The sequence below is a fragment of the Dama dama genome, chromosome 5 (genome assembly GCF_033118175.1).
Source record: "Dama dama isolate Ldn47 chromosome 5, ASM3311817v1, whole genome shotgun sequence".
Classification (NCBI taxonomy): Eukaryota; Metazoa; Chordata; class Mammalia; order Artiodactyla; family Cervidae; genus Dama; species Dama dama.
The window spans coordinates 81,994,012-82,020,083 of NC_083685.1; the positions used below are offsets into that span (position 1 = coordinate 81,994,012).

The 26,072-nt window shown below is 55.7% G+C and overlaps 1 protein-coding gene across 2 annotated transcripts; it reads right to left on the bottom strand.

Moving 5' to 3' along the window:
- Positions 1 to 220: 220 nt before the first annotated feature.
- Positions 221 to 26,072, bottom strand: TBX4 (T-box transcription factor 4). 2 transcript variants are annotated; one of them, XM_061140959.1, is made up of 8 exons: positions 25,860 to 26,072; positions 24,973 to 25,067; positions 16,461 to 16,580; positions 14,716 to 14,863; positions 4,345 to 4,497; positions 3,341 to 3,429; positions 2,982 to 3,217; positions 221 to 840 (listed from the first exon to the last, which is right to left on the bottom strand). In XM_061140959.1, exons 1-8 carry the CDS (start codon positions 26,070 to 26,072, stop codon positions 221 to 223), a joined length of 1,674 nt encoding a protein of 557 aa, XP_060996942.1. The 2 variants fall into 2 exon arrangements, with proteins under 2 accessions (XP_060996942.1, XP_060996941.1); XM_061140958.1 differs by having other exon boundaries at positions 221 to 843.

Here is a 26,072-nt window from a genome sequence, read left to right on the forward strand (position 1 = left end):
TTCGCTAAGTGTGTATTTTTTCTTTTTTCTTTGTCGGGGCCTCGGTTGTCTGTCAGAAGATAGGTGCTCTCCAAATACAGGCGCGCGCACGCGGGTCGCACACTGCACCCCAACCTTTGAAATACCTTGCTGGGTTTCTTGGGGGGGGGGGGTGCAGGCCAACCCTCAGAGGTTAAGACTGGGTTAACATGGTCCAGGGGCTGCAGAGGGGACCTGGGAGTCATCCGTCAGTCCAGTTCTCCACGGTCCCCATGCCTGAATGGTACTGTAAGGAGGCTTCCCGGGACAAGGAGAAGCTCTGCGAGTATAGGAACTCGTTGGCCGCATTCAGGTGCGGCGACGGCGGCTTCCGCTCGCACACGGCGCCCGGGAGGCCGCGCTCTCTGGGGAAGGAGGCACTGGGGCCCCGCTCTCGGACCTGAGCCTGGGAGAGTTGATTGTAGACGCTGAAGTGGGCGTTGCCCGGCGGCTGGGAGCCCTGGGCGGAGATGGTGGGCAGCCGGGGCATCATCGTGGTGGCGGTGAAGTGCGTGGGGAAGGACTGGTAAGGCACAGTCTCCATGGTCTGAACGCTGTAGCTCGTGTAGGGGGACACGGACGTCCACATGTTACAGCTCAGCGGGGGCGGGGGCAAGTCGTCCACCCCGGACACCCCCGCGATCTCGGGCCCCGACCCTGAGTACATGCAGGCCTCTCGTGGGGTCACCTCGCTGCAGTAGGAGGGGCTCAGCATCTGCTGGTCGTAGGGCGGGGGAGAACGGAAATAATGGTCCTCCCCCACCGCCGAGGGTGCTTCCAGATAAGATCGCTTGCAAGGTAAGTCCAGGTGGCGGGCACTGTCTGCTGAAAGACAAAGAAACCTCAGGAAGAGCCAGTTCCGCCAGCCCAGGGTCCAGAACACCCCCCACTGGATGCCAGGACAGCCTATCCTTGTCATTGGTGGGAGGGGGGTGCCCATGCTGCGATGGCACTCCCAGAACCATTTTAATCAGCGACAGCTTTTATAAGGTGGCAGCAGCCCAGAAGTGGTCAGACCATGGACTGTGCTCAAAGGCCACTGGGGGACACCACATCACTGGACACTGAGTGATGTGTTTAGCCAGGCGGCATATGCCTTTGATCTCTTGCTGCCCTGACTCTTGGGGATGGTAAGAGGCCTTAATGTGCACTGGCATTCTTAGGCCAGGCCCACCCTGGCCAAGGAAAGTGCAAGCGACTGCCAGGCCACACCAGGCCCAGAGGCCACAATCTGTCTGAATTAGCCAGAAAATTAAAGCCACAATGCTTCTGCCTCCATCCTCTGCTCCCATTCGGAAGGCCTCAGCAAGCCAAAGCTACTCACAGGCATGTTCCTGTTGCTTTCAGAAGAGGAAGTAAACCCTACATATGTTCAAAGAAGTCCCATCAGATTGTCATTACACAGATTCCAACATAACAGGGTTTACAGAATTAAGAAATGGAGCTGTTAGTAAGTAAAAGGTGACTTGCACTTATAAGGTGAAGCTAATATACTCTGTTGGGGGGAAAGATGACATTAAGTGCCCCAGACCACGGATGTGTATCTTTCAACATCCTCAAGTATTGATTCTGGACGAGCTCATCCACCCCGGGGACCCAGGGATAACCTAGGCCTGAGGACTTGGGCAGCAGCCCACTCTACAAATTTAAGAACACTTGTCCAGTTACTTGTCTTGGCCTCCATCCTTCTGTCTTCCCTAGGGATTCTCAACAGGAAATCGGCCATAGACAATAGGTAAATAAACGTGTATGGCTGTGTTCCAATAAGACTTTATTTATAGATACCAAAATTTGAATTTCATAGAGTGTTCATATATCAGGAAAAAGTCTTCTTTTGATTTTTTTCAACTATTTAGAAATGTAAAAACCATTTCGTATGACTCACAGATCGAACAAAAGTGGACTGCAGGCCAGATTTGGTCCAAAGGCCACAGTTTGTCAGCCCTTGTTTTAGGTTACTAGTGCAGTGGCTACTCAGGAGTCTTCCAGGGTGGTCCCTAGGAGCTGGGCTGAGAGAACATTCTGCGCGGCAGGCTAAGTCCCCAAACCCATTCCCAAGAGAATTTCAGTGGCCCTGTGAGGACTTCTGACATGGTAATACTAATCATTTGTATTTTATAGAGGGCAAACTTGAATCCTCGTACCAGCACAGATGTTCTGGTTCTTGGCTCGAACTCCTGTTCCTCATAAAGAAGCCAACACAGACAGGTCCATGTCCTGTCTTCCTGGACCCTAGTCTACATCCCCCAACAGCTCCCATCCACTCTCAAGAAGCCTCTGCAGACCTGATGGGATGCGCTGGGGAATCTATGCTCAGCCAGGACTCCCAGGGTTAGGATGGAGGTCGCTTCTACAAACGACAACCTCCGGACTGGGACGCTTCCACCTCTCCCATGCCCAGAGGCAGCGCCTGGCTCACTGTGCCCTCTGCCCACCCCGACGAGGTGCTCAAAGCAGCGGCTACCAAGTGACACCTGGGACTGGGGACTGCTTGCGGCAGACCCTCCGATCCTGTCTCCTGTTCCCCCACCCGCTGTGCTACCTCAGTTCCGCCCCTCATCACTCTCTCCCCGATGCCTGTAACAGCCTCTGTCCACATCACCCCATCCTCGTCACCCCGTCCCACACGACTGTCTCGTCAGGTTCCACATGCCTGTCCTCAATGCCAATCTGACTCTGTCCCTCTTCTGCCTAAAATCCTGATCTAGGGGACACCACGGCCACAAGCTGTCTGCATGCAAAGCAAGAAGCGCTGAGCTTGACCATGGTCCCCAAGGCTTTAGGCTCAGTCTCCAGGCCACACAACAATCAGTGTGTGTGTGTGTGTGTGTGTGTGTGTGTGTGTGTACTCGCACGCACCCCCATGCATGCTCGCATGCTCACGTGTGCAGGGGGCAGTGTTTGTGTGGAGGGCGTCACCCCCGTCCCGACCCTCCGGGGCATCCAGAGCAGGAGGGAGCTACCTCGTCTTTTCAGGCAGTGATAGAAGAGGCTGGAGTCCCTCTGGGCTGGGAAGGTGTTGAGGGGAAGGTCCTGGGGCTCAGCCGCGGCGAACTGCATGTGGGCCCCGTTCTCATACTGGTAGTGCTGGAGCGCCTGGTGAGCCCCGTGCAGGGGGCTGACGTCAGGCTTGGACGACAACTGGGTGGAGACGAGCCTCTGCCTCACGATGCTTTTGGAGATCACGGGGTATTCTTTGCTGGAGGCGAGGGAAAGACAGTCAGCCGGAGACGGGAAGGGAGGGGAGATACTCAGGGTCACCGCGTCCATGTGCCTGAACCCCATCCACCGCCCCAGCCCCCAGGGCCGGAGCAGTCCCCACCTCTGCAGCCGGGCCACACGCAGGTCACTGTCGTCACTGCCCCGGAATCCCTTGGCGAAAGGGTTGTTCTCAATTTTCAGCTGTGTGATCTGTCAGGAGAGAAGGCACAGAGGAGTCACGGGCAGGGTGGGGGAGAACTGGGCCGGCCCTGCCCCTGCCACAGGCACATTCAGAACCCCGGGCAGCATCTGGGGAAGTGGCATCTTGCAGGAGCCTCCCTGGCCTTGAAGTTCTCGCCGGCTCTTACCCGTTCTCCTAGCGGCAGACCCCCATTCTGTGTCCTACTCTCCTTAAATTCAGCCCCTCGTCACTCTCTCCTGGGGCCTATAACAGCTTCCCACCCACATCACCCGCACAACTGCCACATCAGGTTCTGCCTGCCTGTCCCAAATGCCAATCTGACTCTGTTCCTCTTCTGCCTAAAATCCTTCCCCCACACCCAACCATTCCCAACACAGGTGTGAAAGCCTTCTGGGGAGGGCAGCTTGGGCACAGGCAGGGAGGCAACAGGATGGCCCATTCAGGGAGCAGAAGACAGCCTGGGGTGGTCAGGCCAGGGCGGGAGGTGGGCCAGGATGTGCCAGGCGCGTGCCGGGAAGGGCTTCCGAATGGCTCGGTCACCTGCTCCCCTACCGCTAGCAGTGCCCAAGGGCTCCTCTCCTGCCCCCACCCCTTCTCTCCGCAGGCCCGGAATCCCACCAGGGAGAAGACTGCAGAGCAAAAGGCCCCCCAGTGAAGCCACAAGGCAAGCTCCACGCTCCCAGTGTTCCCAGTTGCCACCTGTGTCAGTCTCCAGCATGGACCACAGACAGCTGCCCTGTGCTGGGGATCAGGAGCCTCGTCTCCTTCCCCGCACGTCTTTCCATTTCTCAGGACTCTGCAGGACTGGGCGGGTTCCTGAAGCGACTGCCCTGCCCGTCCCAGCCCGGCTGCACCGGGGCTTCACTGCCTGCCTCCGTGGTGGCCCCAAAATGTGTCCACGCGGGGGGCGGTGGGGTCTGTACCTTGTGATTCTGGTAGGAGGTCACAGAGATGAAGGAAGTCTCTGGGAACACATGGGTGCAGAAGGCCGTGTTTTTGGAGCCAAAAGCGTTGTTCTCGTCGGCCTTCACGATGTGCAGCCGCGGCTGGTACTTGTGCATGGAGTTGAGGATGATCTGGAAGAGAAGGGTCTTTTGTCAGCTCCAGGTCCCCACCCTCTTGTCTTCGGCCTTGTCCAGCCGGCCCGGGGCTGGCTTTCCTTCTCCTGAATGTCCAAGGCTCCAGGGTTTGACCACAGGGTGCTGAGCCCGGAAGGGTCCAAAAACCTCCCTTGCAGGCTGAAGAACCAGACCCCTGAGCCCCAAACTCAACCTCAGGGGCACCCCTTGGCCTGTCTGCTTCAGCACCAGTGCCTGGTCCCAGGGCCTCCCAGATGACAGCCCCTTCGCTGTAGTAATGGGGAACGGAACCGTTTAAAGGCCTCCCGTGAACTCGGCACAGTGTTAGTAGGCAGAACTGAGTTGCAGGCAAAAGTCCAGGTGCCACGGACTGACTGTGTGACCTCAGGCAAGGCCCTGGGCTTCTCTGAGCCCCAGCCTTCAGCCCTGCGGGCTGCCTCTTCCCCTGGCCTCTTCTTCCCCGGCTCACCCCTCCCCACATATGTGGGACCTGCCCTGTGGTGGGCATTCAGCCCTGCCTCACACAACTGTCAGCAGCAAAAGCCGCTTCTCAGCCCAGGGTCTGCAGGACGGGGGAGGGGGCCGCCAAGGAAAATGAACTCTGACCTGTCCGGGCAGGCAGGCGCCCATCCCTTCACCCGCAGGAGGCTTGCAGAGCAGAGGCTGGGAACACCCTGATGCACTCGGCCTTCAGACCCGCCCCGGGCAGCCCACAGCCTGGGCTGAGGGGAGCGCCATCGTGGGCTGAAGTTCACAGAACCAAGGCAGGAGGAAGATCGGAGGCCCCGGGCACCCCCCAGCCCTTGAGGGTGCCTGGGGAGAGAGGACGAGCGCCCGGGACACTCAGCCCGGAGCCCCGGGACCAGCACACGGTAGTTGCAGCCCCAAAGCCTCTTCCTTCGGCCGTGCCCCACGGTAGCGGCAGCATCATGTGCCATTAAAATGTATTTTTTATCGTTGACATTTGCCAGACACCCTCCCCACTGGAGGTAGGACAGGCATTTGGGGCATTTTATCAGCACCGCGCGGGTTTTTCTTAACCCTTCGGCTCCCGTCCTGGCTGGATGAGGCTGGTCCCTGGCGGAGCTCCTTTCTCTCCATCAGGAAGTACCCCTCTCTTGGATTGGCTTCCCCCGCTCCCAGGTTCCAGGGACCTGGCCTGGGGCTGAAGCTTAGTGGGAGACTTAACCCCTGAGTGACAGAGTGCCGGGCGAGAGTTCAGAGCCAGGCTCGTGTGTGGCAAGCCTTCCTCTGGCGGGGCTCAGCCTCCTCACCCCCTGGGAAGGAAGGCGGCCCAGGGAGAAGCTCAGATGAGGTAGTGGGTGGTCCGGCACCCAGGCTGCCGGCTCTGCCCTGGCCTTGCCTCCGGGCCTGGCTGGGCGGCTCCAGCAGGAACTCTTCCGCCTTCGCACTGGCCCCTCCCCTGAGCCACTCTCAGTGACAAACCTCCAGAGCCTCCTGGGGCACAGAGCCCCCCAGCCCCAGATCCCATCTGCAGCTGGGGAACCCACTGCCCAGCGCGGGGCCTGCCAGGGGAAACACTCAGAATGAGGCTGAAGCCGGGGAGGCCTCCCTGGACTGTCCATTCCAGGGGCCTGGGGAGGGGCACTGGGGAGAGCAGCTGGGGACACACTGCCCAGTCCCCAGAGGTTACTCCATCACCCTGCATGCCAAGGTCTCGGAAGACCCAGCAGCTGAGTGCCCAGGAGGTGACCTAGGGGCTGGATTCCTGCCTCCGCCCCTCTGCACTTGTAGTTCTCTCTGCTGTCTTGATCTTTTTGCCCCCATTCTCCCTCACCTTCTAGGCCCAACTCTTCCAGGAAGTCGTCCCAGATTACCTGAGGCCTGCTCTAAACTCCCGATTCTGAAGCTTCCTTTCCACAGTATGGTCTACTGAGCTATGGTGCTGCTTCCAGCGGCTTCCCGTTCCTTCTTGTCCCTTCAGTTAAATTATAACTCCTCAAGAGAAAGGGCCTTAGCTATTGTTCCTTCTGTACCTCCAGGCTCCTCCTTTACTCCAAAGCAGGAACAAGTGAGTGCAAGACCAGGTTATGGGAAGAGGAAGACCTGGGTCAAAACCACAAACTCTCTGTCCCCTCCTCCCTCATCTTTCTTTGCCCACAGGATAAACTCTAAGGCATGTTTCAGGCAAAAGTAGTGATTGAACATGCGCACAGACAGTCCTTCTGTGATCACTTACATGCTCCAGCCCCTGGCATGCAGGGCTAGCCTCAGTCACTCCAGACCCCTTGGGTGGGGGGTGAGGGTGATGGGGGGCCCAAGGGGAGAACACAGACAGGAGGCAGACAGAACCCAAAGCAGATGCTGCAGTCCCCAAGTAGTGAGGCTCTGCCATCCCTAAGGACTGCTTGGGACAGACCATAGCCACCCTGCGCCTCTGCTCCCTAAGCAGTCAGAGCCATGGGCATCGTCAGTCCCCCTCACCCCTCACTGTCCTCCACCTCCGGGTCTGGTCAGTGACCAAGCCCTGTGATTCCACCTGTAAAACAAAGATCAGGTCACTCCTGATCTTTGAACCTTGCTTAGAACCTTCTGGTTCATCCAGGAAGACCGCACCTTGCTTGAAGGCAAGGCCCTTTGTATTTCTCCATCTTCCCACTTTCCCACCACCACCACCGACCACCACTCCTGCCATATTTAAGGCTCAATACATGACTTCTGGGCTTCCCTGATGGTTCAGACAGTAAAGAATCTGTCGGCAATGCAGGAGACCTGGGCTTGATCCCTGGGTTGGGAAGATCCCCTGGAGAAAGGAATGGCCACCCACTCCAGTATTCTTGCCTGGAGAATCCCATGACAGAGGAGCCTGGCGGGCTACAGTCCATGGGATTGCAAAGAGTTGGACACGACTGAAAGACTAATACTTCACTTCACTTCATATGCCACTTCACTTCTATTCCTAATGCCACCTTTGATGGTTCCCTCTTGCCCTTGGGATAAAGGTCAAACTCCTTAGCCCATCCATCAGACATGGTCCTTAATGATAAGGGTGGAGAGACTGCCAAGCACACCTTCTAGGGGAGTGAACCATACAGGCGGGCAGAGAAATCTGGGGAGAGAGACACTGCCAGATTTGCAAAGGAAGGTGGGGGCCCCTCGGGGAGTCCAACCCCAGTCACAGGGAAGCCAAGAGGGGCCCAGAAGCATCTATGGATCTCTGCCCATCAGCTGCCGGTCCTGAGCAAGCTCTCGCCCTCGTCATCGCGGTCCCCATCTGTACAGTGAGGCCTTCAACTATGTGGTCCCAAACACCCTTCCTGATTCTGCCAGTCTGGAGCCTGGGCAGGTGTGTGGAAGAAAGTTCCATCCACTGAACTAATGCAGACTCAAGCTGGAGCATCGGCCCCGACTGCCTGGGAGAACGGGAAACCGGCTCGGTGACTCACACCTGGCTTTCCTCGGAAGTTCCTCGGGCGCCACACTAAACTATTTTGCCAGAGTCTCACATTTATATTTCTTGCGGAGGACATGGGGCCAAATGGGCCAGCCACGTCAACAAACCCCACTACACGGCTGGTCCCGTCATCATCACTGTTCTACAGAAATGGGATTCATTATGTTCTGGCTACAATTCAGAAGCCTGTTCTATTTTAACAATTGTGATAGCGCCAAACAGCCATCTCCTAGAGAGATCACCATGGCGTGCTCGGCTTAACGAGGCCCAGATTCATCTGCGCTGGAATCACAGAGCATTAGGGCATGGAGGGGCAGGCCGTAGCGATCCCTCTAGTGCCATCTCTTCATTGCACAGATGAGGAACAGGAGGTGAGTAGTGGGAACATGACGTGCCCAAGGACACACAGCTGGTCGGAGACTGGATCCTGAGAAGACTCCAGATGGCCCTGGAGAGAGCACAAACTGCCCTCGATCACAAGCTCGGTCATTAATGACAAGGTTTCAGCTAAACACGGCGGGAGACGAGGATCCACCAGGCCCCATCGCCCCTCGCAAGCACAGCGTATTGGGGCTAACGTCTGCCTGTCAAATATCAAAACCAGATTGTTTCTGCCTCACATGTGTACTTTCTGAGATGACCTTCTCCATCATCCTTCTTACCCTCTCCCGCCCCACACAGAGGTCTGGGACAGAGACAGGATCTGCAGCTTAGAAAAATTTTAAAAAGAAGAAAACCAAAATCGAGACCAGAGAGGCCCAAAGATTGGCTCAAAGAAGATCCAAGTTAGGACTAAGTTGGACGGCCCGTCAGCCGACTCAAGAGGCCTGGACCGGGCAGGCCTGAGTACTCAGGCCCAGGGCAGCAGGCTTGGCGCTTTCTCTGCCAGCCAGTGTGGACAGAGCACAGCCTCTGTGCCAGGCCCCATGCTGAGTCCTGCCCACACAGCACACAATCAAGCTTTACAACATGCCTGTAAAGTATTAATTGTTGTTGTTGTTCATTTGTTAAGTCATGTCCGACTCTATGCAACCCCATGGACTGTGGCCCGCCAACTAGAGTGGGTTGCCACGTCCTTCTCCAGGGGATCTTCCCGACCCAGGGATCGAACTTGCATCTCCCACATCTCCTAAATTAACAGGTGGACTCTTTGCCACTGAGCCACCAGGGAAGCCCCAAAGTATTAACGCCTCCCTGTAACAGACAGGGAGCGGAGGCTCAAGAGGGTGAAGGCATCTGTCCAGCCTCAGACAGTGACGGGGGCAGAGCCAGCATCAAGCACTGATCTCCGAGCCTCAGCTCATACCTGCACCGGTACCTGGCTGCGAAGGGTGGGCCGGTCTACAGGTGGGTGGGGAGTCTCTGTCCCAAAGCACCCAGCAAGGCTTGGCACATCATCAGGGCTCAGCAAATGTGGGAGGAAAAGAAAGAGATCAGTAGTTCCGGGTCCCCCTCTAGCATATGCTTTGTGGGGACATCAGCTCCCAGCAAAGGAAGTGCCTTCTGTAAGTAAACCCCCTTCGGCAGGTTACTTAGAGAAGTCACACTCACTCCTGCTCACTGCCACTCACACTGCCAGGCAGCAGGACAGGATGGTGGTTAAAAACAAAAAACCTCCTGGTTTACCGTCTAGTGGGAAACTCACAGGTAACCCAAAATCAAGCAAAAACCAGTGGTGAGAAAAACTGGGAGACGAAATACTGCACTGATGACAGTAACAAGATGACAGGCAATGTGCAGGGCCTTGCGAAGGAAAAACTTGAATACACTTTTGAAAGACAAAAGGCAGACTTCAACGAAGAGAAAGGCATCATGATCAATGCTCACCCCCCTCCCACAGTAAATTTATAATTTAGAGTGATTCTAACAAAAATACAAGTAAGTTTTTTTCTCAACACCACAAGCTTATTCTAAGGCTCATATTAAAAAAAAAAAAATAGACAAGACCAGCCAAGAAAACTCTTAAAAAGAAGACCAATGGGGGAGGACCGAGTCTGCCAGACACTAAAACCTATTATGATGTCTCAATGCTTAAAGCACTGGCGTAGGAACAGACACAGATTCAGGAGGGGATTTACTGTACAGAACCAGAGAGTGTCCTAAACCAGAGAGGGGAGAGGGTTAGTCAGTTATTGGTGTTGGGACCACTGGATAGCTCTCTAGAAAAAAAAAAAGTTGGATTCACACTTTGTATCGAATGCCAGAATAAATTGAAAAAGGGCCAATGGTTTAAATGTAGTAATAAATCCATAAAATACTATAAGAAAACACAAGAAAAATCTCTTATAAGTAAGGAATGGATAGGGGCTTTCAATTACTCAAAATCCAGAACCCATAGAGAAAAGACCGACACATTCAATCGAAAACGTCTGTGGAGGATTACCACTATAGGCAAGACCAAAAGACAAGTGACAAACTGGGAAAACATATAAGCAACTCAACATCGCAGATGGGAGCTAAATCTTTCTAGCTTATAAAAGCTTCTAGAATGGATAGGTGATTTTTTAAAAAAAAATCTAAGAATGAGAAAAGGATAAGGACAGTAGTTCACAGAAGAGGAGAGAGATATATATAAAAAGATGCTTATGTTTACTCATAATAAAGGAAATAGAAACTGAAGCTAAAACTGACATCTGTGTTTCAGCCATGAGACCGGAAAAGATCCAAAACTTTTCTCTCCCACCATGTTCGTGAGGCCACAGCGACGGTGGGAAGACACATCTCTGCAACACCAATGAGGACAAGCTGACAAAGTGCAAATCCATATATCCCTCAAACAGGCACTTTATCACAAAGAGTACTTGGCTCAGGTATAAAGTGACATATGTACAAGCTTCATTGAAAGAGCAGAGATAGGAAAACATCTAATTCCTTGAGTAAGCACTGGCTACACGATTAACAGAACAATCATTGGATGAAATTCTATGCAGCTTGGTAAAAGGAATGAGGCAGCTCTATATGAATGAAATGTTCTCTGAGACACTGAGTTTACAAAGCAAGGTGCAAAGTGTTTACAACATGGTACCTTCTGTGGCAAAAAGAAGGGATCTGAGACTCTGTATTCTGCCTGCATATGCAAAAAGAAACACAGAAAAGAAATTAGTAACAGTTGGTGCCAGAGCTGGAAGAAGCTAGGTGGATGGGGAACCAGTGGAGGGAGATGTCTCACTGCAGACCTTTTTCATTTGTTCACTGATTGATGTTTCAATCATGTGAATGTATTTCCTATTTAAAAACAGATTTGACAAATAAGTATAAAGTTATAACTGTGGCAAGCACTCCAACGGAAAGGTGCTCTGAGAGCATATAATGGGGACCCCGAACTGTCTCCCTGAAGCCGTGGCATTTGAGGTTGGATCCCAAGGCTCAGGAGTAACTGACGAGGCTGAGGCCCGTGGCTGGAGGAGGAAACACACTGAGGGATACTGCCTGTGCCATTCTGTGGCCCGGGGAGCCCACATCCGCAGTCCGGGGCTAACTCAGCCTCTGCAAGGCTTAGACTGACTATGTGAGCAATCACAAGCTAACCTTTCTCCTCGGCAACGTGGAAGTCTAGAGACATTGGAGGTGGTGAGGATGGCCATCTCCCTACACACACACACCATGCACCCATCCCTTCCCTGCCTCCAGATTAGGAGAAAAGTAAGACCCATGTGCCAACCATCTCCACGTCCAGCTGCAGGACGCAGGCCCCAGCCTAGCAAGACTCTCCTCAACTGCCTGGAGTAGCTTCTCTTCCCATCCTGTGGTCACCTCACACAGGACCCTGCTGGGGACAGGGGGCAGTGAGCAGGAGGAAGGGTTGGCCGTGTCCTCTCATCCAGCGGAGCCACGGCCGTCAAGCTGACCTCCTGGTCCCAGGCCCCTGACCCTTTCTGCCCCTGCTGCCTGCTTATGCTCAGAACCTGACTCCACCTCTCAAGAGCAGAGGGCTTTCCTGGACTCACAGCAAAAACCCACAGGAGTTTTCTAATCAGAAGTCAATCAATCTTATCTTTTCTGAACACGTGGCCTGAGGGGCTCCTGGACTCTGGACCTTCTCCTGGGTGGCTGGGTGGCACATGAGAGACAGCTGCTGATGTCTCTGAGATCCTGAGTGGGGAGTCCACTGTCTACCTGGCTGGAGAAAGTTCCCTGAGGTTTGGAAGCTTTTAGGAAAATTTGCAAAGTGTGGAGGCGAGCGATGCGGGAGGACTTGTCCAGGGCAAGTTCACAGTACAAGATGGCTTTTCCCAGGTTTCTACACCGAGAAGCCAAGAAGGGTGACTTGGAGAGCTCACTGCTCCAGTTGGCACAGACCAAGGGGCAGAAAGCCAAGGCTCAAATGGGCCACTTTGCCTTGATATGTCTAGGAAGTTAGCTCATCCTCCGAAGCCCTTCCCTGCAGGGCCAAAGGCTGTGCCCTCTCCAGTGATGCTCCAGATTGCTGAAGAGCTGACAGCTGGAGCCCTGGGTACCGAAAGACAGGGGGAGAAGCCAAAGGAGCCCAGGCATCAGAAGGCAGGGGTCCATCTGTGCTGTGTTACTCCCAGCTCCTGAGACAAGCGCCTTGTCTCCGTGAGCCCCGCCACCCCACAGAGGGTGCAGTAACCAACAGCCTGCACATGTTGGGAAAACATGGGGATGGGGAGAAGGAAGATACTCCACACTCAACCCTCCGGGGAGGAAGCTGAGTTAATACAGGGAATAGCCCCCCAGCTGAGGAGAGGAGGGCCCCAGGCTGGTGTGGCGAGTGTAGCCAGGGGCACCCCCAACATCACAAGCCCAACAAGCCAGCCCCACTGGCTGCTCAAGACCACTGCAAACCCTTTCGGGACCCCAGAGGAGCCACCAAAGAAGCAAGCCAGGGTGAGAAACCTATTGCTGGGCAACGAAGGCCAGGTCACACCCTCCTGCTTCCAAAAAAGCCCCGCTTTTCAACCACCTGACTCCCTCCCCTGGCCCTCTCTGCAGGGGTCCGGGGAGGTGGAAGGGTCCTCAGAGACATTCCTGCAGCTGGGAACCTTGAGAGTGACCTGTGCGTCTAAAATTCTCGCCACAGCTTTGATCCCTGGGTATTTCTGATCACTCACCCAAGGATCCAGCTCCCGCCCATCTCTATCGACCTCAGCGTTCGGTCCCTGGGGTGAGTGTGTATGTGTGAGTGCAGTTGTGGGCAGAGATGAGGCTCTCCACCTCCCACCGTGGAGGCCCTCGCTAATCTTTCAAGGTTGATCCCACAACCTGGCCAAGCAGAGGAGGCCAGAAAGGAGCTGACCATGAGCAGTCTTGGCCAGAATGGCAGCCTCTCTGGCCCTTGGTCATAAAAGACCCTGTGATCTGAGAGGTGGGGGCTTGGTTGACCCTTCCCGTTGGTGGGCGGCCTGTTGTCGCCCCTGTGGAAGGCTGCACGGGCGCATATCCCCGGGGCCCACCCGGGTGTCTCTGTCACACCCCAACAGCATCTGCCTGCCCTGCGTGGGAAAACCCCATGCTGCCTGCAAAACAGACAAGTCAGGAGTTGATTATTTAACTAAGCATTCTCCTAATTGTCGGTTTATCGATTGCTGACGACTTGGAAAGAGAACTGAACAGACTCTGAGAAAATTAGAACCAAGAGCTGCTTGCCAGTTACACACCCATCAACCAGAAAAGACGCATTGCTGGCATTCTCCATAAGGAGCTATGATTCAGAGTGCTGATTTGCACACAGCTCCCCAGAAACACAACTGAGGCGTAAAAGAGGCACGTGCCTGCACGCCCCCGACCCCTGCTTCCCCCACCACCCCCCACACAGATGTTATGAGCGTGCAGCCAGGGCAACTGCATCCAGGAGCCCACGGCACCCACTCCATCAACACCCCACCCTGTGTCTCCAAGGTAACCACGCGTAACCTAGAGGGGCGAGGCTTGCTCCCTGGCAGATGATACCGGGTCCCCAGGCTTCTGTTTGCCACACGTATGAGCTAAAAATTTCCACATAAAGAGCTTTTTGTGGGCCTGCCAGGGCCAGACTGGGGAAAGAATGAGCTTTAGCAGCCTGGACGGGGCGTCAGCAGCAGCATCCCTGGGGTTTCGGAGTCGCTCTTGTGAGAGCCAGGCCCCGGGCAAGCCAGGAGCCAGTGCGAGGCCATCCTTTCCAGGGCAGGCGGCTGCGGGGCCAGGCGGGCGCCAGGGATGAGGCTCCTGAACTCATCAGTGACTCTCAAGACAATCTCCTGGTCTCAGGCCCCAGCAAGGCCAGATTTGGGGAAACCGCAGCTGAGATTTGTGAGATGTGGGTCCATCTGAGTCGTCGTTGTCATCAAGGGTTACTCGCTCAGTCGTGTGTTCGACTCTTTGTGACCTCATGGGCTGTAGCCCACAGGTTCCTCTGTCCGTGGAATTCTCCAGGCAAGAATACCGGAGTGGGTAGCCATCCCCTTCTCCAGGGGATCTTCCCGACCCAGGGATCGAACCCGCGTCTCCCACGTTGCAGGCAGATTCTTTACAACGGTAAAGGGAAACCATCATAGTTGACACTCATTTAGAGCCTCTTAGGCGCCACGTGCCTCATGCATAATCTCATTTAATTTTCACCTGGTCATCCCCATGTTCTAGACAAGGAAACTAAGGCGCAAAAAAAACTTGCCCCAAGTTACCCAGCCAGTAAGTGCCAGGGGAAGGATGCTTACTGTGGAACTCAGACCCTGTGCTCTGGCCCATAAACCCGCCTGGGACTGGGTCCCGAGAATGGATTCTCCAGATGAGCACCTCTGACCGCCCCACCTCCGACCCCGCCCCAGCACCCACGCTCGAGGCCAGGCAGCCCCCCTGCTTACATGGCCGAAGGGGTCCAGATGGTTGTTCGTCAGCTTCAGCTTCTGGAAGGAGACCAGCTGCCGCATCCAGTGGGCCCCCGTGGCAGGAGAATCCGGGTGCACGTACAGCCGTCCCGGCATGGCCGGCTCAGCCTTCCCTGCCACCATCCTGCCAACAGAGCATGGAGAAGCCGCGGCCGGTGATTGCCCTGCCATCTCCAGGAGCCCAGACTTGCTGTCTCCCACCCCACAAGAGCAAATCCCCAGAGGCCTGAGAACCACATCACTGCTGCTGCCTACCGCACCGTCCATTTAGGGCTTTGGGGGTAAAAGAGGGGGGCGGAGGAGAGGGTGCTGGGGAGGGACAGCCGTCCTGAACCTCCCATATCTCACTGCAGTAGAGAGAGAAAGGGAAATTGTAGAGAAATGTGATGGTTTATTTGAAGGGGCTAATCACAAATGTGTCGTGCGGAGATTTAGGCACTTCTGTGTCTGGGTTGTATTTACACTTTTTACATGTTAGAAATAACATTATTTGGGAAATGGCAACCCACTCCAGTACTCTTGCCTGGAAAATTCCATAGACAGAGAGGAGCATGGTAGGCTATAGTCCACGGGGTTGCAAAGAGTCAGACACAACTGAGCAACTTCGCTTCTCAGATGACAGAGACAATTTTTTAAACTGGTTGCCCCCTAAACAATGGTGAGAAATGAAATGGTAGCTGTCCGTTCAGGGAGAATCTGCCCTGAGTGCTAATCCAGCCCAGGGAGAGAACAGAAAGGAGCTCCTGGCAGGACCTGGCCACCGAACCTGGCCTCCTGGGCTCAGGTTCTGCGACCTTATTACCCCACACAGCCGAGCTCACATGCTGGGCAGTGGATTCATTGATCCCTCCCTCTCTCTCCTCGGGAGCTGTCCTAGGGTCCGGGGGCAGGTGGGGAACATGAACAGGCCGGCCCAGGGAAAACCGCTTTCATTTACTGGGCCCCGGCTTGGTTTTGGCCTTTAACCTGCCTGCTCTCCCTGGATGGGGGACACGCAGCTTAAGAGGGAGGGTTCTGGGGGGGTGGGAGGAACTGGGAGGTTGGGGGTGACACCTACACCCCACTGATGCTCTATGTAAAACAGACAATGAACGGGAACACACTGTGTAGCACTGTCCTCTGCGACCCGAACGGGAAGGACGTCCAAGAGGAGGGCTAGGTGTGCATACCTGGCCGGCTCACTTTACTCTACAGTGGAAACTAACAACATCGCAAAGCAGCGACACTCCAATAAAAATTACTTAAAAAAAAAAACACAAGAATAAAAAAAGAAGGAGCAAGTGGGTGGAGAGACAGAAGAGAGATTCACAGCCCAGGCTCTAAGTATGGACTATCAAGGCCCCCAAGGAAAATGGCTCCTACCTTCTGCCGTAGCCCCATCTCCAGCGCAGCCCTGTCGGAGCCTAAACCCGCCCAGCGCTGGGGCTCACGCGTCAGCCCACAGCCCAGTCACCCACCCTTGGGTGTCCACAGCCGTGAGGAGAGCGCAGACCCTTGAGATCCATCAGACACCCAAACACCGTGGCTCGTTGTCGCTCCAGGCCCCGCCCCATCCGCAGGAGATGTGCAGATGACCCTGTGGCCTCGGCAAGCCTGGTGCCCGAGCCTGCGGATCTGGCCAGTCACTGGGCCAAACTGGTGAATCCCCAGACCACACAGCAGGTGGGGGATGGGTGTGCATGAGTGGGAAGGCGGGTGACGTGAGGGTCCCAGGTTCTTACCATTTGTTGTCACAGAACTTGTAGCGGTGGTCATCTGCTGGGACGATGTCGATCAGCAGGATGTACTTGGTCTTGGGGTTCATGCCCGTGACTTTTACCTTGTAGCTGGGGAACATCCTCCTGGGGGAAGCCAAGGGGTGAGGCAGGGGCGGGGAGGGACAGCACAGAGCAGGCGGGGGATTGGAGGCCTTAGGAGGCACTGTCCCTTTAGCAAGAGCTCCTGGACCAGTCAGAGCTTCCTGACCTTGTGTAAATCGCTTCCCTCTCTTGCCAGCCCCTCCCACCTGCCCAACTAGGAAAGGGCTGCACAAGCCGCTCCCTCTGAACCCCTACAGTCTGTGGCTGTGAGCACAGAGGCCCTGCTCAGGACTTCAGCACCAACCAGGCTGCCTTCATCTCCCTCCTGTCTGTCATCCATACACAATGGAAGTTCCAGGGGGTCATTCCAGGGGAGCAGAGCAGAAGGCCTGGGAATCCCTGTCAGCTTCCTCCACAGTCCACGAGATACCCAATGTGGGTCATGTCTCTACGGAAACCCCCAGCCTCAAACCAGCTTGCAGGAGAGTGCTGCGGGGGTCTCTGGATGCCTGCCGTGTGTGGAGCAGAGGTGTTTATCCCTGTGAACGCCTTGTCTGGGCCTGTGCACACCAACTGGGTGTCAGGGAAGGGTAGTCCAGGAAACGAGAAGAGCACGGATTCTAGAACCACCCTGCCATGGTCCACAGCCTAGCCCCGCCACTGACAAACCACGATGCCTTGGGTAACTTGCTTGGATGCTTTTACGCCTTGGTTTCCCAATCTCTAAAGTAGTGAACGAAAGTGAAAGCGTTTGTCGTTCAGTTGTGTCCGACTTTGTTACCGCGTGGATTTTAGCCCACCAGGCTCCTTCGTTATTGGAGTTCTCCAGGCAAGAATACCGGAGTGGGTTGCTATTTCCTTCTCCACTCCAAAGTGGAGACATTATCAATACACCCATGTCATAGGTGGCTGGGTGGATTGAAGGAGTCCACTTTTGGCTCTCACCACTGACCCTCACTGCTCTCCTTCCTCTGTAGACCAAGCGGTATGACCTACCTCCATGAAAACAGACTCATCAAAAAGAAAGTCTTCCAGTTCCTGCAGCCCATGCTGAAACTGTCCAGGACCCCGAGGCTCAGGGAACATTTTGGAGAGGAACACTACCTCGGACCCCTCAGCGCACCCACACCTACAACAACATGTACACACACCTGCGGGATATCGCCGCGGTCACCAGGTCCCTGACCCTGGACTTCCCCAGAGGGCAACTTCCTCACAGTCCTCATCAGACCCTCGCACCGCTTCCTAGCTGATTGTTTACAAAGATGTCCCCAAGAGAGGCAGGATTCAAATCCAACTGAACAAATGGAGGCAGCTGGGACCCAGATCCCCAGAGCCGGTAGAGTGCCCACGCGGTCCACTCTGGGAAAGCCATCAGGGCACCTCTGGCCCTCACGAAGCCAAGAGGCAGCACAGGGACCCTCAAGAGAAGCTGTCCTAAGCGCCTCAGGAACAGATGACCAGAGTCTCCCATTGTGTCAACATGGGACCAGCTTACCTCGACAGGGCAGGGCTTCCGGAAGGGATCAAGACTCCCAGCAAGCCCGCAGACCCTACAGCAAGCCCAGGACCCTGAGGCGGAGGGTGCCCTGGCCTCTGCACCCTCCCTGGCTGAAGGAGGGGCCCTTGAGAGCCTTGCCAGGGGCCAGGGGTGCGGGGGCCGCGTGACCCTGTATGCGCCCGAGCACATGTGTGTGCGGACCCGTTGGAGTGCGCATGCGTGCATGTGTGCGTGCCTGGAGGGAGGAGGGAAGTTCTCGCTGCAAGTCTAGGGACTTATAAACCGTGTGGAAGAATTTGTCTCAGATGTCAACTGAAAGCATTTTCGAATGTCCACCCCACCCCCTCTCCAGGAATGGGCGGAGCGAGAGGACTCAGGGACCCAACCCTGCTTCCTGCTTACCAACCCCTTGCCCAACCCTGGGGGCGCAGCTAGAGCCTGCACCCGCCTAGTTCCTGGCCCTGCCTTGACCCCGGTGGGCCTGAGACTGAGGGGAGGGAGGGAGGCGGCACTTGCCTCAGCGCCCCACCCTCCCTGAGGGAAGGCCAAGAATCCCGTCCCCTGCCGGCTACCATTTTGCAACGGCTACAGAAACAGCCACAAAATGGGGGCAGCCCTGGCTGGACTTGGGACTCTCCCGGCATCGGGGCCCTGTACTTAGCCTGTTTCTCCTATAATCACCCCAGGTGGCAACAGCAGAGGACAGACATGGCTTCCCTCCCCACCCCCAGCCCCCAGCCCCCAGCCCCCAGTCCCCAGCCCCCAGCTCCCAGCCCCCAGCCCCCTGCCAGTGACCACAAAGGGCGCGGATAAGATGGCTCGCTGCCACTGTCAAAGTCTTTATAATCTAGGTTGGAGGGGAGCGGGGTACTAGATCCTATTTTTCCCCTTCTACTCCCTACCACACTTTTTAAAAAGATTTTCTTGATGTCTTTATTGAATTTGTTACGATATTTCTTCTGTTTTATGTTGTGGTTTTTTGGCCCCAAGGCATGTGGAATCCCAGCTCCTGGACTAGGGATCAAACCCATACCCTCCACATCGGCAGGGAAGTCCCTCCCTACTGCAGCTTATCTCAGCAGCTCAGGAGGCCAGGCTGACATGATTGGTGCTTTCAGGAGGCAGATGAGGAGCCTGTGCTCAGCCTCTCAAGGCCCGGGTGGCTATCCTGTGATTTGGCCTTGCCTGGAAGCTGGGCGTGCACCGAGTTCCCAGCTGATAACAGCCTTCAGGAGGTTCTGAGGGAGTTGGGGCAGGGCAGGAAGGTGTCTCCTAGCCTCTGGCTCCCTTTCCCCGCTTCCGAGGGCAGCAGCCTCAGAAGTCAGAAGGGAGGATGAGGTCAGTGGTCTCAGGGCGGATTCAAAGGTCCTCTGACCCAGGATGAGCAGGCCGAGGCTCAGTGAGCACCCCTGCCTTCGGGGAAACAGCTATCTTCATCTCTCTGAGGGTCCGGTGAGGTGGCTGTTTCTGGACCAAAGGAGGACGCAGGCACTGGGGACCCTGGGCCCCCTCATCTCCCCACCCAAGGGGCTCCAGAAGGATAAAGGGCCTACTGTGCCCGAAAGATGAAGGCAGAAGGTGAGGCACACCAGCCGGCCAGCCTGCTGCCCCAGCTGACTGCATCTGCCCCTCGGTTCCAGAGGGACTGAGCTTGGAGCCCAGAGGCCGGGCATGAGAGTGTGCCCCAGGAGGGCAGGACTCAGGCCACAGGGGCCTGGCGGGCCTGGGAGCCGCGACTTGCCCTGGGCTCGCCCTGCACTGTACAGGTCCTCTCTGTTGCAACAGATGATACCACAGATGAAACCGTCTGAACTGCTTCTGTGATTTAGGATGGAAAAAAGATACCGAAAACCAACCCCTTTGGCGTGGGAGGAGTGAACACACAGGGAGGGGAGACGTGACTCTGCGCAGCCCGTGTGGCGCTCAGCCCTGGCACCCGGCTGGCAGGAAAGCCCTGCACCCAGAGGCGTGCCCCGCGAGCCTTCTGTCCTGCCTGCTCCCTGTGCCCCTCCGCACCCCTTGCACGCGCACCGCCGGCCTCCTCTCTGCGGCCTGGCGCCCCCTCCCGGCTCTGGGTCCCCGCCCCCTGGGGCACTCTGGGGACCTCGCGGAAACCGCTCCGCCAGGGTATAAACAAGCCGCCTGTCCTGCCAGGCCGTGAGGAGATGAAAGCCTGGAGGTTTCTCCTCTGATCATGCAACAGGCTCTGGAAGGGTGCGGGCCTAGAGCCTTATCTACCATACTCGGAAATGGTTTTAGAATGAACTGCTAAAACAAGCTTCCTTGGACGTTTCTCGGTGTTGGAGGCTTTCGGGGCGCGGGGCGAGGGTCTGGGGCATTTGGATTTTGGCACTGAACCAGTAAATACGAACGATGCTGAGAGAGGGGCCAGCAGGCTTCATCTGGGCTCAGAGAGCTGCGGGGTTCCCCGGGCCTGGCCCAAGGGGGTGGTGGCCAGATTCAAGGTGCTGACCTGTTCCCTCCCCATCAATCCTGCAAGGAGCTGGGGTAGCAGGGAAGAGAGGACCTGGGGGATTGGCCAGATTCTATCCAATCAGCAGGGACCCCAAACTCCAAGTCCACTGCAGTCCCAGCGTCCTGGGGCTCAGGAACCCCAGGAGCAACTATGTGTGCTTCCCTGAAAATGTAGGTGCAAAATCAAATCCAAGGGGTGAGAAACCTGGAGAGGGCTTTTGAGGTGGGGAGAAGTGGTGACTGGGAGGGCAGGCGAGGGATTCTGGGGGTCAGTAATGTTCTGCTTCTATCTGGGTGGTGGTAACACCGGTGTGTTCAGTTTGTAAAAGTCCATAGGGCTGTACAATTAAGACTTGTTCACTTTTCTGAAGGAATGTTCCACTTCAATAAAATTGACATTAAAAATTATATGTGTGTATATATCATAAAGATGTGTACACACACATACAGAGGCCAGGGTTTGAAAGGAAAGGGCTTTAGGAAAAGGGTAGGGGGTCCACAGAAAACCCCATCCGTTTTCTATCCCTAGTGTCTGAAGGTCTTAAAGAAGAATTCTGGGTGTGTTGGGAATAGGCTGGGGCCCAGCAACTAAGGCTGAGCTTGGGGGCAGGAGGTAGGGGGTGCCATCTAATACTGAGACCAAAGCTTTTGTAGCCAAATGATTTCTGAGAGCAATGGACAGAGCAATATAATTTATTTCCACTTTGCACACACACACACACACACTCACACACACATGCACAGAGTTTTCTACTTCACTCAAAGCATTTTTCAGAAATATTTTCCCTAAGATGGGGGCAGAAAAGAGGGTGTGTGGAATGGATGCTGTTTTGGAAGACCAGTTGGTTCTCTCAGAGTTTTTTTTTTTTTTTTTGAAGACACTTCCTTCTGATAGACTTTTGCTTTCAGAAAATACTTTAGAAAGAGATCAAAGCACTCTCTCCCCAACCCACTTTCCCAGTGTCTTCAACCCTTACTTCTCTTATCACCCACGCCACTGGGCTCTGACGCTCTGTATACAGAGCGAGGGCAATTGGCTTTGAAGCCCCGGATTAAGCCGGGCCAAATCCTTGCCTCAGAATAACAAACAATACAGGTTCAACAGGAGTTCTCATCAGTAGTTCATTTTTCAAACACAAATTCACTGTCACTAACACAAGCAACATTGAACTCAACAGGCTATGAAGGCTGATAGTGGAGATTTATCTGGTGGCAAAACCATGACCTAGGAGTACAGCAGTCAGACGGTTAGGAAATTTTCATATTGGGGAGGTTTTTATTTAAATTTTGTGGAGCTCACTTTTATCTGTGTTTGGGAGAAAAGGCAGTTTCTCACATGGATCAAGCTTGGCAGAGATGTGAGGTGGCAGAGAGGGCTCTGCTGTCTGCAGCTAAGGGCATAAACTCTCTGGGTGCAGCCTTCTGAGAGGCACAGAGACTGGTTAGAGAACGCTCTGGCCCCATTTGACACTCGACATCAGGGCTTCCTGAGCATTCAGAAATCTGATGTCTTGAACTGTGGCTGGCATGTTATTCACCCACTCGCGTTGTCGGAGAACTTAAAGTCACTGTCTGATGAAGGAGACCCTGTTTCCCTTTGGCCGTCAGCACTTTGAGGGCTGAAGGCAAGAGGCTCCTAACTAAGGACTCACACTGGCTTGAGAACATTCAGGCTCCTTTTCTCCAGCCCCCCTCCTTCAACCAGACAGCAGTAGTGGCCCTAGCCAGCCAGGGTCTCTAGGGCAGCACAAGAACTCCACCTTGAGCAGGTCCCCATAAACAAGCAATCAAGGGGATTTCTCAAAGTTGGGGTTTCGTTCGGGGGGTGGGGCATCACTTCTTGGCTTGTGTAGAACCTGGTAACTGCCTAACTCTGCTTCTATGGGCAAGTGCCAAATGCCTCCCCTTTTCAGGGGTCGGGTTTATGTTCTCTTGGTTCTCCTCCAGCTCAGGCAGTCTAGGACTCTGTGATTAAAGGTTCAGGAGAAACATCTAGGCCGTCTGCTGAGAAACAGAAGTGTCCCAGGAAGGCCGATGGTAGACAGCACAAAGAAGAAAACAGGGAGAGGCACGGGACAGGACGCGGAGGAGCCATGAGCCTGAGCAAAGCAAGCTGCCTTCCAAGGCTGCCTGGGCAGGAGGGAGGCAGGGGAGAGGAGGGGGACACAGGGGTCAGGGCGGTGAAAGTGGCCTCTGAAGTCAGTGGGCAGCTAGGCAGGGGTTCCACAGAACTGTGCTGGCAGGGGATGAGGCTAGTGACTTTCCTAAGCACTAGGCTGGTGCAAGGAAAACTTTCTGCCAGAGAAAGGAAAGACTGCGATGGATCCTTAATTGGCCAACATCATCACAGCCATTTAAAAATTATTGTCATCATTCCCTGAGGTCCATCTCTAAGCCTCCATTAGGATCAGGCACAAATATCTGCCTGAAGCCAGTCACCTCTGGAAATGTGGGGGGGTGGGGTGTGTGTGTTGGAAGAGGGAGGGAGGAGGCCCCATGCAGGTGCAGGAAACCCCACTGAGGAGAATCACAAATGCCTTTTGTTTAAAAAGGCAGGGGGCCAGGAATGCCCAAAGAACATGCCGGCCATTCATTTTCAAGAGACAAGGTTATTTCTGCAGCCTAAAAATGGAAGTTCTGGATCTTTCTCTTCTTTCCTTCCCTACATCCCAGCAGTAACAAGAAATAGCCACCTCCCCCATTCACACCTATAATCCACTTAGCAATTTACCAAGCACTGCTCACAATATCCCTGGTTTGAGTCTCAGAGTAACTGAAAAAGAAAGAATGGCAGGTAGGTCTATAGTCGCCATCCTGTTTGAACAAATACCTCTGAGCCTCAGGAAATTTGGGGACTACCCCAAGTGCACACAGCTAGGAAAAGGCAGGGCTCCTGCATGACACCTGGCCCCCACTGTCCTCAATGAGTGCTCCATGCGGCAGCCCCCTCACCACGTCCCCCAATATACCTTCCCTCCCTGTTCCCAAGTGCAGCAAACTCAAGCCCTGACATCTTGTTCCGTCCCCTGATAGACAGAAGCCCTGGATGGCCATGCCACCACCCTGACTTAGGCAAGAGGGCAGGGAAGTGCCCAGACCCCCATCCCCAGCAAAACAAAAGACAATTTGCAAGGCCTTCAGTGGGCAGACTGGAAGGACCCAGCACGCCTACTCTGTGTACAACAAACCACCAGCTTTTTATGTCTTTTGACGCATCATTCCCTAAGCGGTTTGGCGGAAGTTCTCTAAAAAGGAGAGGAAAAACGCTGAGTATATGCGGGACATTTCTCTAATGGTGAACGGCATTCGCTAGCATTTACCGTGTGCTTACATGTGCCAGGAGCCATGCTAGGGCTTTACACGCAACTGTACAAAGACCTATTATTTTACAGATGGAGATGAGGAGAGAGCAGAGACCCTAAAATACCTGGCCGGAGGGTTGCATAGATGGAAGGAGGTGAGCGGAACCGGAAGCCCCAAGTCCGACTCCCCATTCCTGGCGCCTGATGCTTCACCATCTTATTCCTCAGAAAACTCAACCAGGGGCCCACGGCCAGACAAAGGGACATTTTCACACCTAAACTGTACCCCGGGGACCATAATCGAGTGCGAGTCGGTGGGGGACGCAGGGTAGGGGGAGGGACTCCTGAACCTGAACTTTCTCAAGGTTCGGTCTGCAGCAAGCCCCCTTCACCTGATAACCGCCCTCCTCGCGGTTCCAGCCCCACCCGGGCCGCGCCACCCCAGCGAATGTCTCCAGCCTGCCCGGGTTCGCGGCTTCCTCCTCTCTCCCTCTCCTCCCGGGTCTCGCCCACAGACACCAGCGCATTTTAAAGATGTTTCCACTTTATAAATCATCCCTCTCTGGCAGCCACCCGAGGACTGCTCCCCGAACAACACATACACACAGGGCCGAAAGGTGCCTTCTCCTTGGCTGAAGGGGATCGGCAACGGCGGAGCGGCTCCCGTGAGATGAGAGTCTTGGGGTTCACGCTGCCCACCCCCCACCCCACAAAATTTAGGGAAATAGGAAAACATGGTCCAGTCCCCTTCCTCCACCTGTGGAGGGGCATCTCCGAGTCCCCAGTCAATGAAACCCTGAGCAATCTGCAGGTCCCCAAAAGGAGGCGGGCAAAACAGCACCCCCACCCCCACGCCCCCAGGGGCCAGAAGTTCTGGAGCTGGGACCTTCGGCAGCACGACCCGAATTTGCATTTCATTTGCATGACACTGCCCCGCCCCTGCCTCCGGTCCCTGCCGCTCCCTGGCGGCGCAGCTCCCTACCGGCTGCCCGCGGCCGGTTCGGAAGCTCTGACAGACCAGGAGCTGGGGCCTGAACGGCGGAGGAGGCTGGGTGGTTGTCCCCTGGGCTGAAGATCGAGGGGGCTGCTAAGAGGGCCCCGGGGGATCCCCACTGCCCCCGTCTGTCACCCACCCCGAAGGAAAACCAGCGCTGACCTGCCGGCCTTGGTGATGATCATCTCGGTGCCCGCCTCGTGGAACTTCTTCCACAGCTCCTTCTCATGCAGGCCCACCTTGATGTTCTCGATGGTCTAGGGAGGGCAGGGAGGGACTCGTGTCGGCCTGGCCCTTGGCTACACGCGCAGCCCTCAGAAAGGGGGACACAGGTCCAAGGGGCCAAGCAGGACACTGCCAACCCTGCTAGGAGCGCAGGCTCCTGGAGTCCTGGCAGATTTCGTTTCACAAAATGGTTCTGTATCATGGGTGAATTTTTTAAAATGTAAATGTCATCAGTGAATGTAATCAGTGAATCTCCCTCCTTCTTCGGAGCTGCATACAGACGGGCCCACAGAGGACACGTAAACCGACCTTGCCTGGGTGGAAGACACACTCCTACACAAACATAAACACTCTACCCCACACGGCCACAGACTTGCGGGCAGACACACCGACCCCGGAGAGGCACCCCTGCCCCCAGCCGACAGCGCGCCCCCGCAGACGCGGCCTGCAGACCCGCAAAGGCAGAGGGCGTGCACAGGGTCACGGCGACGTCCGTCCCCTCGGCCCCCGGAGCTGGACGGATTCCTGCAGCCACCGGACCAGGGGCCACTCTCCCCGCCTGGTCCCAAGGCTTTCGCCTCTCGTCCTCTAGAGGTCGAGGCGCGGGACGCTTTTCCCGGGCTCTCTGCGCCGCGGGGTCCCCCCGTCTCCTGTCCCAGAGCAGCCTCGAGGGCGCAAAGTGGAGGAAGGACGAAAGGCAGAGAAGGCGCCCTGCCCGGGGGAGTGCGACAGTCGTGCCCGCAGTGGGGTGGGTTGGACAGACGCTGGCGGCCCTGCAGACAGATCGACGCCCGACCTCCACCCGACGGCCGGCCGGGCCCTACCTGCTCAGAGGCGGTGGCGGCGGTGGCGACGGCGACGTCGGCGCCGGGACCTGGGGGGCTGGAGAGCGCGGCTCCGCTGAGGCCTGGCGCGGCCAGCGCGGGCTCCGGGGCGTTGGCAGCGTTGGCGGCGCTGGCGGCGCTGGCCTCGCCGAGCGCGGCTCCCGGGGCCCGGAAGGCCTCCTCGCTCTCCGACAGGCCCTTATCCTGCAGCAT